At 46.9% G+C, this 15,709-nt stretch overlaps 1 protein-coding gene across 1 annotated transcript in view; it reads left to right on the top strand.

Moving 5' to 3' along the window:
• The window catches only part of LOC146833907 (coagulation factor XIII B chain-like), a 1,069,530-nt gene that overhangs the window by 165,080 nt on the left and 888,741 nt on the right, over positions 1-15,709 (top strand). Inside the window, exon 2 of the mRNA XM_085601818.1 lies at positions 3,375-3,578. Coding sequence (XP_085457944.1) covers positions 3,375-3,578 — 204 coding nt within the window. The remainder of the gene's footprint in view (positions 1-3,374; positions 3,579-15,709) is intronic.

The following is a 15,709-nucleotide window of genomic DNA, read 5'->3' as shown; positions in this document are numbered from 1 at the left end:
GGGCTTCACCTGGTGGTCTTTCTAAGTCTGTGAGTGGAGGCTGATGGTATTTTTTGTTCGGCTAGCGCAAGAAAGCTTGCTAGTATGCAACCAGGACTGCTTGCTGTCTTGAGCGAAATCTCCTCTGATTGAAGGGGGTCTTTAGCAGCTGTCTACATTCCTGCAGCATCTCCTTGCAGGTACAGAGTAGGTGCACAATATCTTCCTGGCCGTTATTGCACAAGCTGCAAAAAGTTATGGTTGGCCCGCAGCCATGGTGGGAGGTTCTGAGTGCACGGGAGCAGCCCAAGGCGATGCCTTAAGAATTTTATTTTTCATGATTTCGGGAATCCCAGGTTAAAGTATTTTTAAGGAGTGTCATTTTTATAGGTATTCAAAGTCATCCAGGTGTGAAATCTGGCAGAGAAGGTGGCTTTGTCCTCCACCAAATAGAGTTGTTTTATAGATTTCCAGACCAGATTCTTAAAGGCTAAATGATGGATCTGTGTGTTCCAGTGGTCATAGAACCCAGTGGTTAACAGAGAGTCCTGTAGATCGGTTCTTGCAGGGGATGTGTCCCTCTACTGGAGGTCTTGCCATAGGAGCCGGTTTAGAGTGCTAGGGGCAGATGATCTGATCTTATTCCAGCAGATGATGTGGGCGCCATGCCTGGCCAAAGATTGTTTCAATAAGCCAAACTCCAGCCTTATTTGCGCTGGGGAAGTGTAGTTTGGGAGGAGAGTGGCAACACCTCTGCCCAGAGCAGGCATTGTTTCTGCCCTCATAGAGCGGGGGCTCTCACCTGCAGTGGGTCAGAAACTTTTCTATGGTGACAGGCTGGTCTACCCCAGTAACTAGTAGTCGGAAGGTTTTCAGGGGGAACCTCTAACGTGCCCTGTGGGTGCATGAACTAAATCCATCCCTGGAATCAGTGTGGGTTTATTAATACAAGATGTCTGATAGCAAGCACCTCTAGTTTAAGTGAAGCCATCATGTCGCAGGGGAACTCGTTTTCACCAGTGTCCTGCACATGTATTTAAAATGGCCTCCCTGTTCACTTGTAATATCTAAGAATCAGATTAAACATCACAGTGGCATATCTGCTCATGTTCAAACTTGTAGTATAGTGCACCCTGCCTTCGGTTTGTAAGGCCTGCTGTATGGGTGACTTACCTATACTAAATGCAGTGAGTGCAGACATTGCACACACAAGTGTGGCATGTTGTGTTTTTTCTTTTGTCTGCACCAAGACACTCAGCTTGCAATGACGTTCTACTGGTGTTGCGTGAGGGGTCCATTAGGGTGGCACAATACATGCTGCAGACCTTAGAGATCCTCTTTAGTGCCCCATTCCATAGGTATCAGTGGTATCATTTCCTAGGAACTTTTAGTGCGTGCTGAAGGTATTGCCAATCGGGTGAACAATTGTATAGTTTAGGGAAAGAGATTTGGCACTGGGGACCTAATTAGCAGTTGATTTTCTGTAAAAAGTGCATTGAATGCCAGGCAAAAAGTGGGGGTGACCATGTCACAAAGGGCCACTGTCCTACACTCCAGTAAAAATATTTTCTGATCTGGCTCATTGGGTGTTGCAATTAGGCATAAGAGTAGGGAAGAGAGGGAATCCCAATGTAGTGCCACTATCCAAAATCAGTTGGTGTAAATGGACAGCAACATGATGGATGTAGGTGAATAGATTGATTCCCACTGTAACAAAGAAAGAAGGAAACAAGCAGGCTTACCACAGCACTGTAGGGAAATAGCAGTTCTAATTGAACATTGCAGTGTGAGGACAATACTACACGAAAACTCAAGGAAGTGAATGACACTTGTTAGGATTAATAGATGCACCATGGAAGTGAGGCCTACAGAAGTGGTGGTGGTGGGTGTGAAGTGATGCTGTTAGAGGGAGTAGCAGTCCAGGGGCACAGTAAGAAAGCAGTAGGATAGAAGAAGCTGCGGAAGAATTAGGGCTGAGGAATCACTTTAGGAAGTGAACCATGCAGAAATGACAACAGAAAAAGTGAATGAGGTATCAGAAAAAAAGAACAAAGGTATCAGGACTGAAGATGTACTGTAGGGAGACATGAGGATTAAAGGAATATTTAGTATTTTATGCATTTGCCTATCCTGTTACTGTCCTAAATCATTGTCTACTCCCTTGATGTTTATGTGACGCAGCAATGTTCTGTGGGATTGTATATTCTGCCAGTTTGTTAAGTTCTGTCAGCAATGAGCAGGGAAACATCTCTACTCCAAGGGTGGAGGGGGGTATATATATTACATATGTCATGAGAAAAGAAGGATAGTTTTGTGCAAGCAAACCTGAACTACATAATGCAGAACAGTGCAGTGCAGGAGTACAGCTTGAAGGGGCAGTGCTGGTAGGAAGCAGATTATATGAGAAACCTAAGGGAGGGTGCAGGGCTAATTAAAAAATTGATTTCAATGCACCATGAAATTAGCATGCACCACTGCTGGCTCACACGTTTGATTCCTGGAATGTTTTTAAATGGAAGAACAGCCATGGTTCCAGAATTATGAAGAATGCATGACAGTACTAATGCAATAGTTTACCCCTTCTGAATCTTACGCAAACAACTCAATGGAAAAAGAAAATTAATACATCACAAGAGAGGTAAGTCATGTCTTTTCTAAAAGCTGGAGAAGATGGGTGATGTCGTCAAAGGAGCTATGGAACTCCTAGACAAAGGTGACAACAATGATTAAACTGTACTGTGTTCTGCAATGCATGGAAGTATGAACTTTTGATATGGTAGCCTCTGGAAATTCAACATCATATGGCACACACAACTTGGATATAATGTTTAACTGAACTTCTCATTATCATTGGAATTTTGAATTTGGCATGACTGAGTGCTGTCAAGTTGATCCTTGGTACCTTTACAGTAGTGATCATTTTTTGCCATCTTACCCATTCATTTGAGATGCATATTCTTATTTTCTTTGCAGGTTGAACCACTGATCCTGAAAATAACGAGTCAACAGTTACATATATCTTTTAGAGATGTTGTCTTTTTTAGTGAGATTTTGAAGGAATTCACATTAACTTCATGCTTGATGTAGGATTCCTCGTTCACGTCTGGATTGGCTTCAATGGGTCAAATGTAATTTGTGAGTTCCTTTGATGCAGGTAGTAGTCAAACAATGCATGATATCAACTCAGCTGAGAGCAGAATTTGACGAAATGCTGCCAGAACATAGAGTTTTGGTTAAAATACATCTTCAGTAAAATGGTTAAACCCGAAGAGAAGAGATATTTGGTAATGATTTCTCTTGCACACTGCTTGTCTACATCCCAAGGTGGAAGAATTAATGATGAAGTTATATTTTAATATGAGGAGCCAGGCTTAAATGATTTGCTTTTTTCCCAGGTAAAGCTTGTGATTATCCAGATATAGAAAACGGAAGACTAAGCTACTGGTCTTATGAGAACTATCGAGGTTACTATTTTCCAATGACAAAAGGAAGAGAAATAAATTATGAGTGCGATGGAGGCTATGCAACTGAATCAGGATATGGATCTGGCAGAATCACATGTACTGACGAAGGATGGACCCCTGCACCAAGATGCCGCCGTGAGTAATTTAGAAACCCTAAAGGGACAGCTCAGGGTAATGAAGAATATTACTATTATTATTATTAGTAGTAGTATAATTATTATAATTATTATTATAATTATTATTTATTATTCTTATTAATATAATTGTTGTTGTTGTTCAGTTTTCTTAGGATACAAATTCAAAGCCAGACCTGATATATGTCTATTTTTAATGTTTTGTAAATGTAGGGAGACAGTTGACAGTCTAGCCGTCCTTCAATTGTATGGCAGCATTGGCATGGCTCACAAGGTAACCATTGGCTCGATAAGGGCACTGCACAGGTTCTGCACTTTCTACTGATAACCGAATAACATTTCTAGTCTTTGCTAATTGTAGAAGATGATACACTCAAGTATTACACAGCAGCAGCAACTGGCACTGCAATAGTGCAGCACATTGAAAGACTAAAACCAAAACATCAACGAGGTATCTGATATCCCACAAGTACAAAAATGTAAGAGGAAGTAAATGCTGGTTAGGAGCTTTTGGTAGGGTTTGCTGCATGCGCTTGGTTTGGGTTCATGGCCTGGTCAAAGGCAAGACCCTGAGACGGGTCCTGGTGTTAAACGTTCTTCACATACACTAGCAGCAGCAAACATTGATGCACCTACATCTTCCTGTCGCTCATGCTTGGCTACAATGGACTATTTTTTAAGGCATGCATTTCAGAGCTTGCAAAGGAAGTAGCACCTTCCTGTACAAAAACAATTCTGGTAGTAACTCAGGCACCCTTGAACTATGGTACGAAGGTGTCTGTGTTTGTTCTAGGCTGCACACAGTGCATTAATGCAAGGAGAGAGTTGAAATGCTCCATATCTTTCCATATATCAAGTATTTATGCTTTCTCCTTTTCACGCAATGCAGCACAGCAACTTTGCTTGCTGCCCTGCATTGCAAGAAAGATTGGGTAATAGGCCCCTAAATCTTGGAGGAAGGAGATTATCATCCTTAACTGATCTAATAACAAAGTTACTTCCTGAGTCATAAAGATCATGCCCTCTAAATAAAGAAATTGCCAGGTTTCCTTTGCCCAAAGGAATTCAACTACAGGTCTCATTCGCTTGGTGAAACACCTTAGAGCTCACACAAGCCTGGCAGTTAGGGTGGTGAATGGAAAATATCTTGTCCTACCACTTGACTTAGAATAATCAATAGGATAGGACAGATATTGGCAGTGAGAGATACGTATCATTCTGGTTCAGACTGACCATCCAGTCTCCTCAGTTGGTGGATTCCCTCCATTTTGGAGTGTCTACACTGTTTTGATTGGTTAAACTCCAACTAAATGAAACTCTTTGTCTTCTTAGTTTACAAGAAAGATATTGTAGATAATGTAATTGACATACCTGGAAGAAGGGTGGATCACTCCTTTCTGAAAAAAATTGATCAGGTCCATTATTGAGTGATCTGTTAGGAAACATTTTTATTGAGTCTCTAGAGACCTCTTTTTCAGCACCCTGGACTGTCTGCAACACTCAAGCATCCTGTGACAAGAGACGCTGGTTGTGGAGGGATTATTTGAACCTCCACCATCGCAACCTCCAAAACCTTATCAGGAAGAATGTATGTGGTTGACCTGAGTATTCCATAAGAAAGGCATTGGAAGAAACCATATTATTATAAACTTTTTTTCTGTTAACCCCTTCATGGCCTGTTCTATCACAATATTGAAAAAAGGCTCCATACAAATGACTTCTGGCCTCTTTAATCTCCTTTCCTGCCAGGGCCCTTGCATTCTTTAGAGCTTTGCTTTATATAAAATGTGTTAGATTTGGGGGTCTCTAGTTGGCAGAGGTAGGTACCTTTGACCAAATAGGGACCTTTGCGTCTAGTCAGGGTAAGGGGCTACACTCCTAAAATCACCCCTGCTCACCTCCTTGGTAGCTTGGCTCGAGCAGGCAGGCTTATCTTAGAGGCAGTGTGTAAAGCATTTGTGAACACATACATTAATACAGTGAAAACACTACAGATGGGCACCACACAGGTTTAGAAAAATAAGTATTCTTTTCTAGACTTAACACAAGACCAAAAGACAAAAATCCAAAATACTGTAATCAAAAATAGACTTTAAAATAGTAGGAAATAGCTCAGTTCACTTAAGATTGTAAATGCGACACTTTACTTTCAAAGTACCTTGGATGAGTCTTGCAAGGCAAACAAAAGGGTTGCAGGGAAGGTGATGCAGCGGTTCCTTACACTCAGGGAAGTGGATGTGTCGGTTCCTTACTGCTGAGCAGGGAAGTTGATGCTCGCTTCCTTAATGTGTGGGCAGGTGATGCGTCGGTATCTTACTGCTCTCCAGTACGATGCGAGAAGATGGCGCCTCGATGCGACGATCCATTGCGATGCGACAAAATGGCATCGTGGCTACGATGCGACAACGTTGATGCGATGCATGCACGCCTCACAGCGGTGCGTTGATTCAGTGATCTTCTGAGCCACGACAGGCCCTGAGACACGCTTCTCAGGTGATGCGACGGGGACCTCTGTGACTGCAGCACGCTTCTCCGGTAATGCGACGCGCTTCGGTGATGCGATGGCGACAGCGGCGGCACGCTTCTTCGGCAATGCAGCGGCAACTGCTGCGGTGGTGATGCGCTACTCGTCGTTGAGTCGCGCATCCAGCTCCCAGCAACACGCCGTCTCTCAGAAGGCCCAGTACAACAGCAGGCACTTCAATTCCCAGAAAGGGAATTCAGTGGGGAGCTGGTGGTGAAGTCTTGCATCCCTGAGACTTCAGGCAGGAGGCAAGCTCAAAGTTCAAGCCCTTGGAGATTCTTCTTCAAGATGATGAAAGGACACTCAGTCCTTTTCTCCTTTCTTTGGCAATGAAGCAACCACTGCAGGCCAACCCTCCAAACACAAAGCACAGGGGTAGTCTCCTCCTACAGCTTCTCTGGTTCTTCTCCTCAGCAAAAGGTTGTCTTTATTCCCAGAAGTAATCTGGGTCTGGGTCCCCCTTTTTATACACAGACATCCCTTTTCTCTGAAGGCAGAGAGTGTCTGTACCTAGTCCAAACCAGTTCTGGGTGCATCCTGCCAGTGTACAACTTCTTCCTTTGTCAGTGTGGGCCAGGGTCCTCAGACAAACTACAGGACGAGGAACTAGCATTGTGGAAGGCAGGCACAGCCCTATTCAGGCCCAGGTGCTACTCCTCCCACCACTCCTCATGCAAATAGGTCTATTCAGCCTTGTGCTGACTCACCCTGTCTCCTGGAGCCCCCTCAGCCCCTATCACTCACAAACCAGACTGGAATACACAACCTAGCAGAGGCAGGCTTGGATAGTTAGGCAAGAAAATACCTACTTTCTAAAAGTGGTATTTTCAAACAAAGAATGTTAAAACCAACTTCACTAAAATATGTATTTTATCATTCTGAGTTCAGGCATACTAAATTCTTTTTTCTACCATGTTCCCTGGGTCAGTTATGATTATAACGTGTTATAATCAAACTGCGCATTCTGGCCTATGGAAGCAGGTAGCCTTGCAACAGTGAAAAACAAAAGTGGCTGTAATTCACTATCAGGACATGCCACACACATCAGGGCATGTCCTACCTCTTACATAAAATGCACCCTCCCCTTGGGCCTACCTTAGGGTTGACTAACATGCAGAAAAGGGAAGGTTTAGGGACTGGCAAGTGGGTGTACTTGCCAAGTCAACATGGCAGTACCAGACTGCACACAGGCTCTGCAATGGCATCCCTGGGCGGCACAACCAGTGCTGCAAGCCCCCAGCTTCATTTGATTTAGGTCCTGGGCACACGCAGTGCACTGTACTAGGGTCTGGCAAGTAAACCAAATATATCATGGAGTGACTAATCCATACATCAATTTAACATAGGGAGCACTTGTACTGTGGCACTGAATAGCAGTGGCACAGTGCCCAAAGCATCTAAACCAGCAACACATAGCAAAAACACAGGAGGCAACAGCAAAACATGGAAGGGAGTCCCACACCAATGGTGCCAGGTCTAACACGTGTCCCCTCCACCTGATATGTGGGGAGAACTACCCTCCCTCTTGGGAGTTCTCATCACTAAGGTGGAAAAAACTGGACAGACCATAAGCATTGGCGTGTTCTGTACCAGGGCAGTGTTCCACTGTGAAGTCCTTTCCCTGTAGGGAAATGGACCACCTCAACAGCATTGGATTCTCACCCCTCATCTGCATCAACCATCTGAATTGCCTGTGGTCTGTCTGAACCCGGAAGTGAGTCCCAAACAAGTATGGTCTCAACTTCTTCAGTGCCCAGACCACAGCAAATGCCTCACGTTCAATTGCACTCCACCTCTGTGTCCGTGGAAGTAACCTCCTACTAATGAAGGCTACAGGTTGGTCTACGCCCTCCTTATTCATCTGTGACAAAACAGCCCCCACACCATGCTCTGAAGTGTTTGTTTGGACAACAAACTCTTTTGAGAAGTTGGGCACCAGGAGCACGGGCGCCGTGCACATGGTAGTCTTCAGGGCATCAAAAGCTTTCTGACAGGTGTCAGTCACGATCACTTTCTTGGGCTGCTTCCTGGAAGTCAGCTCTGTCAAGGGGCAACAATACTACCATACCCCTTGAGAAACCTCCTGTAATACCCAGTGAATCCTAAAAAGGCTCTCCCCTCTGTATGGGTCTTGGGGGTTCCCAAGCCAGGATGGTCTCAATGTTTGGCTGTTGGGGGCGCCACCTGGCCGCTCCTCACCTGGTGTCCCAAGTACACCATGGAACCCTGCCCGATCTGGCACCTACTCGCCTTGATCGTGAGGCCTGCTCTCCGCAGCTCCATCCACACTTCCCAGAGGTGGGGCAGATGTTTTTCCCAACTGGCGCTAAACACTGCAATGTCATTCAGGTAGGCGGCACTGAACTCTTCCACTCCAGCCAACACTTGGTTGACCAACCTCTGAAAGGTGGCAGGGGCATTCTTCATCCCAAAGGGCATAACCCAGAACTGGTAGTGCCCATCTGGTGTGGATAATGCTGACCTCTCTGTTGCCCCATCAGTCAAGGCGATCTACCATTACCCAGACGTTAAGTCAAATGTGCTGAGGTACCGGGCAGCCCCTAACCGATCAATGAGCTCATCAGCTCTGGGGATGGGATGCGAGTCAGTCCTGGTGACTGAATTGAGCCCTCGGTAGTCCACACAGAACAGAAGTTCTGGCATGACACCCGGTGTGGCAGCCTTTGGGACCAAGACCACTGGGCTGGCCCAAGGACTGTTAGAGGACTCAATCACCCCCAACACAAGCATCTTGGAGACATCCTCCTTGATGCAAGCTCTCACCCTGTCAGTCACTCTGTAAGTTTTGTGCTTAACAGGAGGACTGTCCCCAGTGTCTACATCATGGACACACCAATCAGTGACACTGGGAATCAGGGAGAATGGATCAGAAAACTGTCCCAACAACTGGTGACAGTCATTCTGCTGCTCAGTGGTCAGGGTGAAAGAGAGGTTTACACCGTCCACTGACCCATCTTGCCCTGTTGCAGACAGGAGGTCAGGAGGAGGCTCAGTTTCCTCCTCCATTCCAGCATCTGTTGCTAGGAGCATGCCCGCTTCGGACCTCTCTAAGTGGGTCTTCAGGCGGTTGACATGTAGTACCCGCAAAGGGTTCCTTGGAGACTGCAAGTCCACAAAGTAGGTGACATCACTCTTGCGCTCCACCACCTCAAATGGTCTGGTCCACTTATCTTGAATTGCAAAGGGCTCCACTGCGGCCATGACCCACACTTTCTGACCAGGCTGAAGCTCAACCAGAGTGGAATTTTGGTCGTACCACTGCTTCTTCTCCTCCTGGCTGGCTTCCAGATTCGCCTGAGCGAGTTGTGTGAATCACCTAGTCTGGTTCCTGAAGGCCAGCATGTAGCCATATACATCCTGATGAGCCTTCCTTAACCAAACTCAGAGGTCCTCTTGCTGGGTGACCATAGAGAAGTTCAAAGGGGCTGAACCCTAGGGACTTCGGTGGCACCTCACGGTAAGCAAAGAGAAGGCATTGTAAAAGAACGTCCCACTTACACCTCATAGGTTCCTCAAGACCCATAATCATGCCTTTGAGGGTCAGGTTGAATCTCTCAACCAGCCCATTACCTTGGGGGTGGTAAGGAGTGGTGAATTTGTACGTTACACCGCACTCCTGCCACAGGGACTCCATATACTTGGAAATTAAGTTTGCACCACGGTCTAACACCACCTCTCTGGGGAACCCCACGTGGGAGAAAATCCCCATCAGTGCACATCCCACCACGAGGGCCGTCACAGTGCTGAGAGGGATGGCTTTGGGGTACTGGGTGGCATGGTCTACCAAGACCAGGATGAACCTGTTGCCCATGGCTGTGTTGGGATCCAGAGGCCCCACAATGTCAATGTCCACCCTTTCAAAGGGTGTTCTGACCACAGGGAATGGCTGGAGAGGTGCCTTGTGCTTCCTCCCACTATTTCCACTTGCCTGGCAAGTCTGACAGGTCCTGCAATGAGTGCCTGAACTCTTGCACATTTGGGACCAATAAAAGTGGGTAAAAACCTTTCAAAGGTCTTGTCCTGCCCCAAATGTCCTGCTAAAGGCACATCATGAGCCAGCCCCAGTAGGAAGTCTCTGAAGCGCTGGGGTACCACCAGCACATGGGCTGACCCAGGCTCAGCAACCTTAGGCTCACTATACAGGAGACCATTCTCCCAGTAGATCCAATGTGATCCAGACTGATCACCTGCTGCCTGGTTTGTAGCCTGCTGCTGCAAACCCACAAGAGAAGGGCACTTCCTCTGCTCCTCGCAGAACTCTTCCCTGGAGGGTCCTCTTTCCTGCTGCCAATGGGTCAGCTCAGGCAGGTCCCCCAGTTCAGCTACCTGTTACCCTGTCGGTTCCAGGACATCCCCCTCAAGGTCTGCCTCCTCCAGGACCGTGGGAACTGTGGGGGCGGGTTTCCCGCGCCACGGCCTCTTCTCCTTAAGGCAGGTACCTGGCCCACTCTTTCAGGCTCCAGGTCCTCTTGAACACCCTTACTGGCTGCCGTGGACCGAGTATTCACGCATCCCCACTCAGGCAAACCCAACATCTCTAAATGAGCACTTCGCTCCACCTTAGCCCAAGGGGAGCTCTCCAACTCGTTACCCAACAGACAATCAACAGGCATGGCTGGCCTCACAGCTACTTGAAGAGTCCCTGAGATCCCCCACTCAAAGGGAACCTGAGCCACCTTGCAGTGGCTCTCTGTGTTGTCAGCGGCAACAACTGGGTAAAATGCATTGGGGATTACCTGCTCTTCAGACACTAGCCGACAACTGACAGCTGTCACACTGGCTCCGGTGTCTCTCAGAGCCTCAACCCTTTGGCCATCGATGGACACCCACTGCCTGTACTTCTTAGTGTAAGTAAGTCATGTATTTATTATATGCTTAGTTAATAAAAACCTTTGCATAAAAAAAGATCGTTAAAAATAAAAAGAGAAATATGTATATAACTGGTTAAAACACACATTATTATCACATCATTAGCTCTTCACATAAGATGCTGAGGCTGTCTATTCATTATCTTCTCTCCAGTCCTATCAGAACAAGTCACTTATAGCAGTTCTGTATACCTATGAGAACAATCTCTGGTATCATTGTTCTTCCCTTGAGAATAATTTGTTTTAAGTCAAGTTTATTGTGGGGGGAGGAGAATGAGAACTTATGGCCGTCAGTTTAAAATACTAAAAATCATGTAATACTTTTCCAGTTAAAACACTATTAAAATCTGTATATCCTCCATATAAGTGGTTTTCTTTTATAGAAAAAAACATTATTAATGAGGTCACTATGGTCTTTTAGAGATGCTCAAGAGGTTACAGATTGCTGTCCTTTATAGTTTGATGTTATATTCCTTCTCCGCCGTCCTTAGTTTTGTTCCGGCCACATCCAAGAAACAAACCAGACAGCAGGCCAGCCGGATGTCCTCTCCTTCAAAACAGGCCTTAACTGCCTGTCTACATGTTCTTATCCATAATCTGTTGAAGGCAGGCTTTAGTATAGATCTTCTTTCCCTATCTAAACATTTGCATGTGCACAGAATGTGTAGAAGGTCTTCCTTTACCTCGGCACACTGTCTGCACAATGTTATAGATTGTGGCCGTTTCCATGGTGGTAAATGCGACAGTGTTGGTAGGATGCCCATCCTTAAGTGCAAAATGTTTTCTTTTTTGGCCCTGGTAAACCCAGTGCCCAGATAGGGTTGTGGGGAGTAGCTGTTGTAGCTCTGGATGACCAACCTACCTTCTACCATCTACCTTCACGCAGTTTTATTAAACCGTCCTTGGGACCTTCCCAAGAGGGAGACTTTGTCCTCAAGAGCAGACAATATTTTTACTGTTTTGTTGACAAGCTCCGTGAAGGTTTTGTGGGCCCCAATTGTGTCCCAATGAGCTTCTAAGACCAAGCTGTCCATGGAGTCTTTTAGGTAAGTGAAAGCTGCACTGCCTTTTTTCCGGCGAAGTTCATTCCATAAAAATTAGTTTAACCCCTTCCCCGCTCATGACGGAACCGTTCCGTCATGAGCCACGGTTGCCGTGTGCTCATGACGGAACGGTTCCGTCATGACACTCCCGTTGGCGGCCGCTCCGCCTGCGCGGCGCTGTTTCCCCGCCTGTGCGGGGGGACAACGCAAATGGGCGGAGTCATGACGGAACCGTTCCGTCATGAGCACAGCTCAACTGTGGCTCATGACGGAGCGGCTCCGTCATGAGCACAGGCCCACCGCGCTGCCCCCCTGCCCCCCCCAGCGCTGCAGCGGAATGTCCGCAGCAGCGAAGGGGTTAATGACCCTGGCTCTGCTCCTTTTATTTTGTGCCAGCATTTCAAGTCTGCCCCCTTACGTGCTATCTGTTGTTTTGGTAGGCCAAACTCTAGTCTGATTTGGGCTGGTGATGTATACCGTGGGAGGTTCAAAATGATTCTCATTGCCTTTGTTACCGTCCTGTCCAGAGTGTCGGCATCTCTCCCTGCGGCACTCACTTCCATAAGTGACAGTTGGGAGGAGTTTTGCTCGAATGACTTGTAGTAAGGGGGTGAAACTCAGGCTGCTTATTTTTTGTTTAAAATTTTTTGGTGCGACTGCTATAAGGGTTCCTTTGCCTTTTTGCAGAAGGAACATGCCTTTATTGTCTAAAATTACACCCAAGTATTTGAATTCATTGACAATATCGAGTTTCATCCCTTCCAGCTCCCATTGGAAGTAGTGTGATTTGTTTTTCCGGTTGACAACCATCACTTTAGTTTTGCCCAAGTTTATGCGTAGTCCATTACTGCTAGAAAAGTTGCTCGTGATATTTAACAGGTGTTGTAGACCGATTGGGGTGCGGCTGATCAAAACCAAATCGTCTGCACAGAGTAAGTTCGAAAGAGGAAAGCCTCTGAAGTTCGGGGCATGGTGATAACACTTGTCCAGTTCTGGCGAGAGGTCTGCCAAGAACAAGTTGAACAGAATCGGTGCCAGCACACACCTCTGCTTCAGACCTTTGGCTGTCAGGATTCTCCGCGATATATTTTCTTCAGCGCCGAGCTTAATTTGTATCCAGGTGTCACTGTGAAGTAAGATCAACTGGTTCAGAAGTGTACTCTTAATTTTCATTTTGGAGAGTTTTGCCGAGAGTTTATTCCTGTTGATGCTGTCAAAGGCAGCCGAATAGTCTATAAAGCAGACGTGTAGCGATTTTTTGACATGTTTAGTAGAATCGATTAAAAGTGATAGTGCCAGTATGTTTGTCGATGTGCCAATACTTTTCTGGAAGACTGATTGATTAATTGGGATTGATGCCGTTTCCGATGCCCATTCTGTAAGTTCTTCCAACAGCAGTCCTGCGTAAAATTTGACATCAATTATCTATTAATGCAACCAGTCTATAGTTTTCTGCGATGTTTTTGCTACCTTTCTTGTGTATCGGAGAGATAATAAACCCCTTCCAGGAGTCTGGTATTTTTTCTGTTTCCATAATGTGCGAGAAGAGTGGCAGGAGTTCTGATGCCCAATCGTCAGAGTCTCACTTGTATGGAATCAGTGGTATGTCATTGGGGCCTGGTGCACCCTCAGCTCTGCCCTTGGTTGCAGGAAGATGGAATCTAACTACATGGACCCCCCACGTTTTTTTCTGGTGTTTTGATGGTTTTTGACTTTGTTTGGCAGGGAACCTGCTATTCAGGTCCCCAGCCTATCTGCTTTCTCTTATAAATTGATTCCATGTACTTTAGGTACACTCAAGATTGGATTCTGGGGTACCCTTGTGAGTCCCTAGTATATGGTATACTATGTACCCAGGGCATAGGTACCCCAGAGGCCTACCAGGGGTTGAAGCATGTATTATGCCACCCCTGTAAAGCCCTCCAAAATGACACCACAGGTCTGCTATTGCAGCCTGGGTAAGGTGGTGCATGCACCCCTTACTGAGGTATAGAGTCACTATACCTCACCTATCACTGCACATAGAAACCTATCAGTCACCCCTATGGCAGGCCTTATCAATCCTGAAGGCAGGGTGCTTGGTTATATGTGAGAGGGTGCCCAGGCATGAGCTGAGTCCCTCTGCAGCCTTCAGAATCTATCCTTCGGGGTTGTCAGTGGTACAGCCTGACCATATGCTAACTTTGGACTGGCTGCACGGAAACATGTTGCGTTTGGTGTCAAACACCTTGGAATCATACCAAAACACCAGTAACTGGTGTGGGTGTTGGATCCCACCCTTCTAGAGGGAGAGACATGACAGCACTGGTATACCCGGTACCAACTTAAAAAAAAACTGTCATCACAAAATGGATGCTGCAGCCACAGACACGGGTCTGGCTTCTTGCTGCTGACCGAAACTCCGGAATGGGAGGCCTGGACAATAGGTTTCCTGTCACAGAGAGATGTAACCACCTCCCAGACAGGCTGATGTGTATTGGGGCTGGGTGGGAGCACTCTCAGAGTGCTTTGAAGTCCTGCACTGGGGGCACATTTGGTGTCCCTGTGCACAGTCCAGTTCAAATCGGTTCAGGGGCTACCAGCCCCTGCTCTGGCGTGAAACTGCACAAAGGAAATGGGTGTTGCCATCCCTCTTTCCAAACCCTCCCGTAAGTGGGTCCCTTGATTTAGTCCAACCCCTTTCTTAGGTATAAGTAAGGAACCCCTGGCAACAGGACTTTAGATATCCCTGGATGAAACTCTGCAACTGAATCCTGGAACTTCGACGCTCTACTCAAGACTAGCGGACTGAAGACATCTCCCTTTGTGTCAAGGAGTGACTCCCCTGCTTCGCAGGCAGCAACAAAGCATTTTGCTGGTCTGCATCTCTGAAACTCCTGCCAGACTCCGAAGCATCTGCAGCCCAGGAAGAGGATTTCCAGACTTCTCACAGGCCGTCCTGAGTCCCCAGCAAATCTGAGACCCGCAGCCCTCTTGAGTAACGTGGAACCGGAACTGGTGGTCACCGTGCAGATTTGCAAGTGCATTAAATTCCCGATGTCTCTTGAAGTCGTGCTTTGGGTTACTTGTAGCCCCCACCTCGAGCAGTATCTCCACCTAAGATTGTGGGCCTACACTCCACGAGTGTTCCGTGAGACCGCTTCTTGCGTTTCCGCTCGCGGCTCCATCGCTATCCCTGGTCCGTCGACTGGTGGGTCCCTGTGAAGGCAACTTTGTTTTTCCTTGGGATTCCCTGGTTGCTCCAGATGTGCCCTGACTCCTCACCACGTGGTGAGTCCCTCAGACCTTGCTGGTCTGCACTGAAGCATCTTTCTCCTTTCTGCATGGGTTTGCTCTTGCCAAGGCTTGTTTTGTCCAATCCGGGCACCAACGCTGCGGCACGAGACATCCTTCGTGGGATAGCTCGAATCCAGCTCCTAGTCATCCTCGACACCTCCTGGTCCTCGTGGCTGAAGAGTCAAGCTTCACCTCCTTCACCTGAAATCACCCGACATCGGTGGGCATTCGCTTATCGTACCCCTGGTCACTGGCTAGTGACCCCGACTCTGTCCCCTCTGCTTTCAGGTTCTTCTTGACTTTGATGCAGGCTTGGATCTCTTCGGACACTTCACATCTTCCCGGCAGCAGCACTTCTTCGCCAGCTCCCATTGAAAACGACGACGCGACCCGACTCCAT

The sequence above is a fragment of the Triturus cristatus genome, chromosome 4_2 (assembly GCF_964204655.1).
Source record: "Triturus cristatus chromosome 4_2, aTriCri1.1, whole genome shotgun sequence".
Lineage (NCBI taxonomy): Eukaryota > Metazoa > Chordata > Amphibia > Caudata > Salamandridae > Triturus > Triturus cristatus.
Note: the sequence above shows the minus strand (reverse complement) of the source record. Positions and strands in the feature narration are given on the sequence as shown.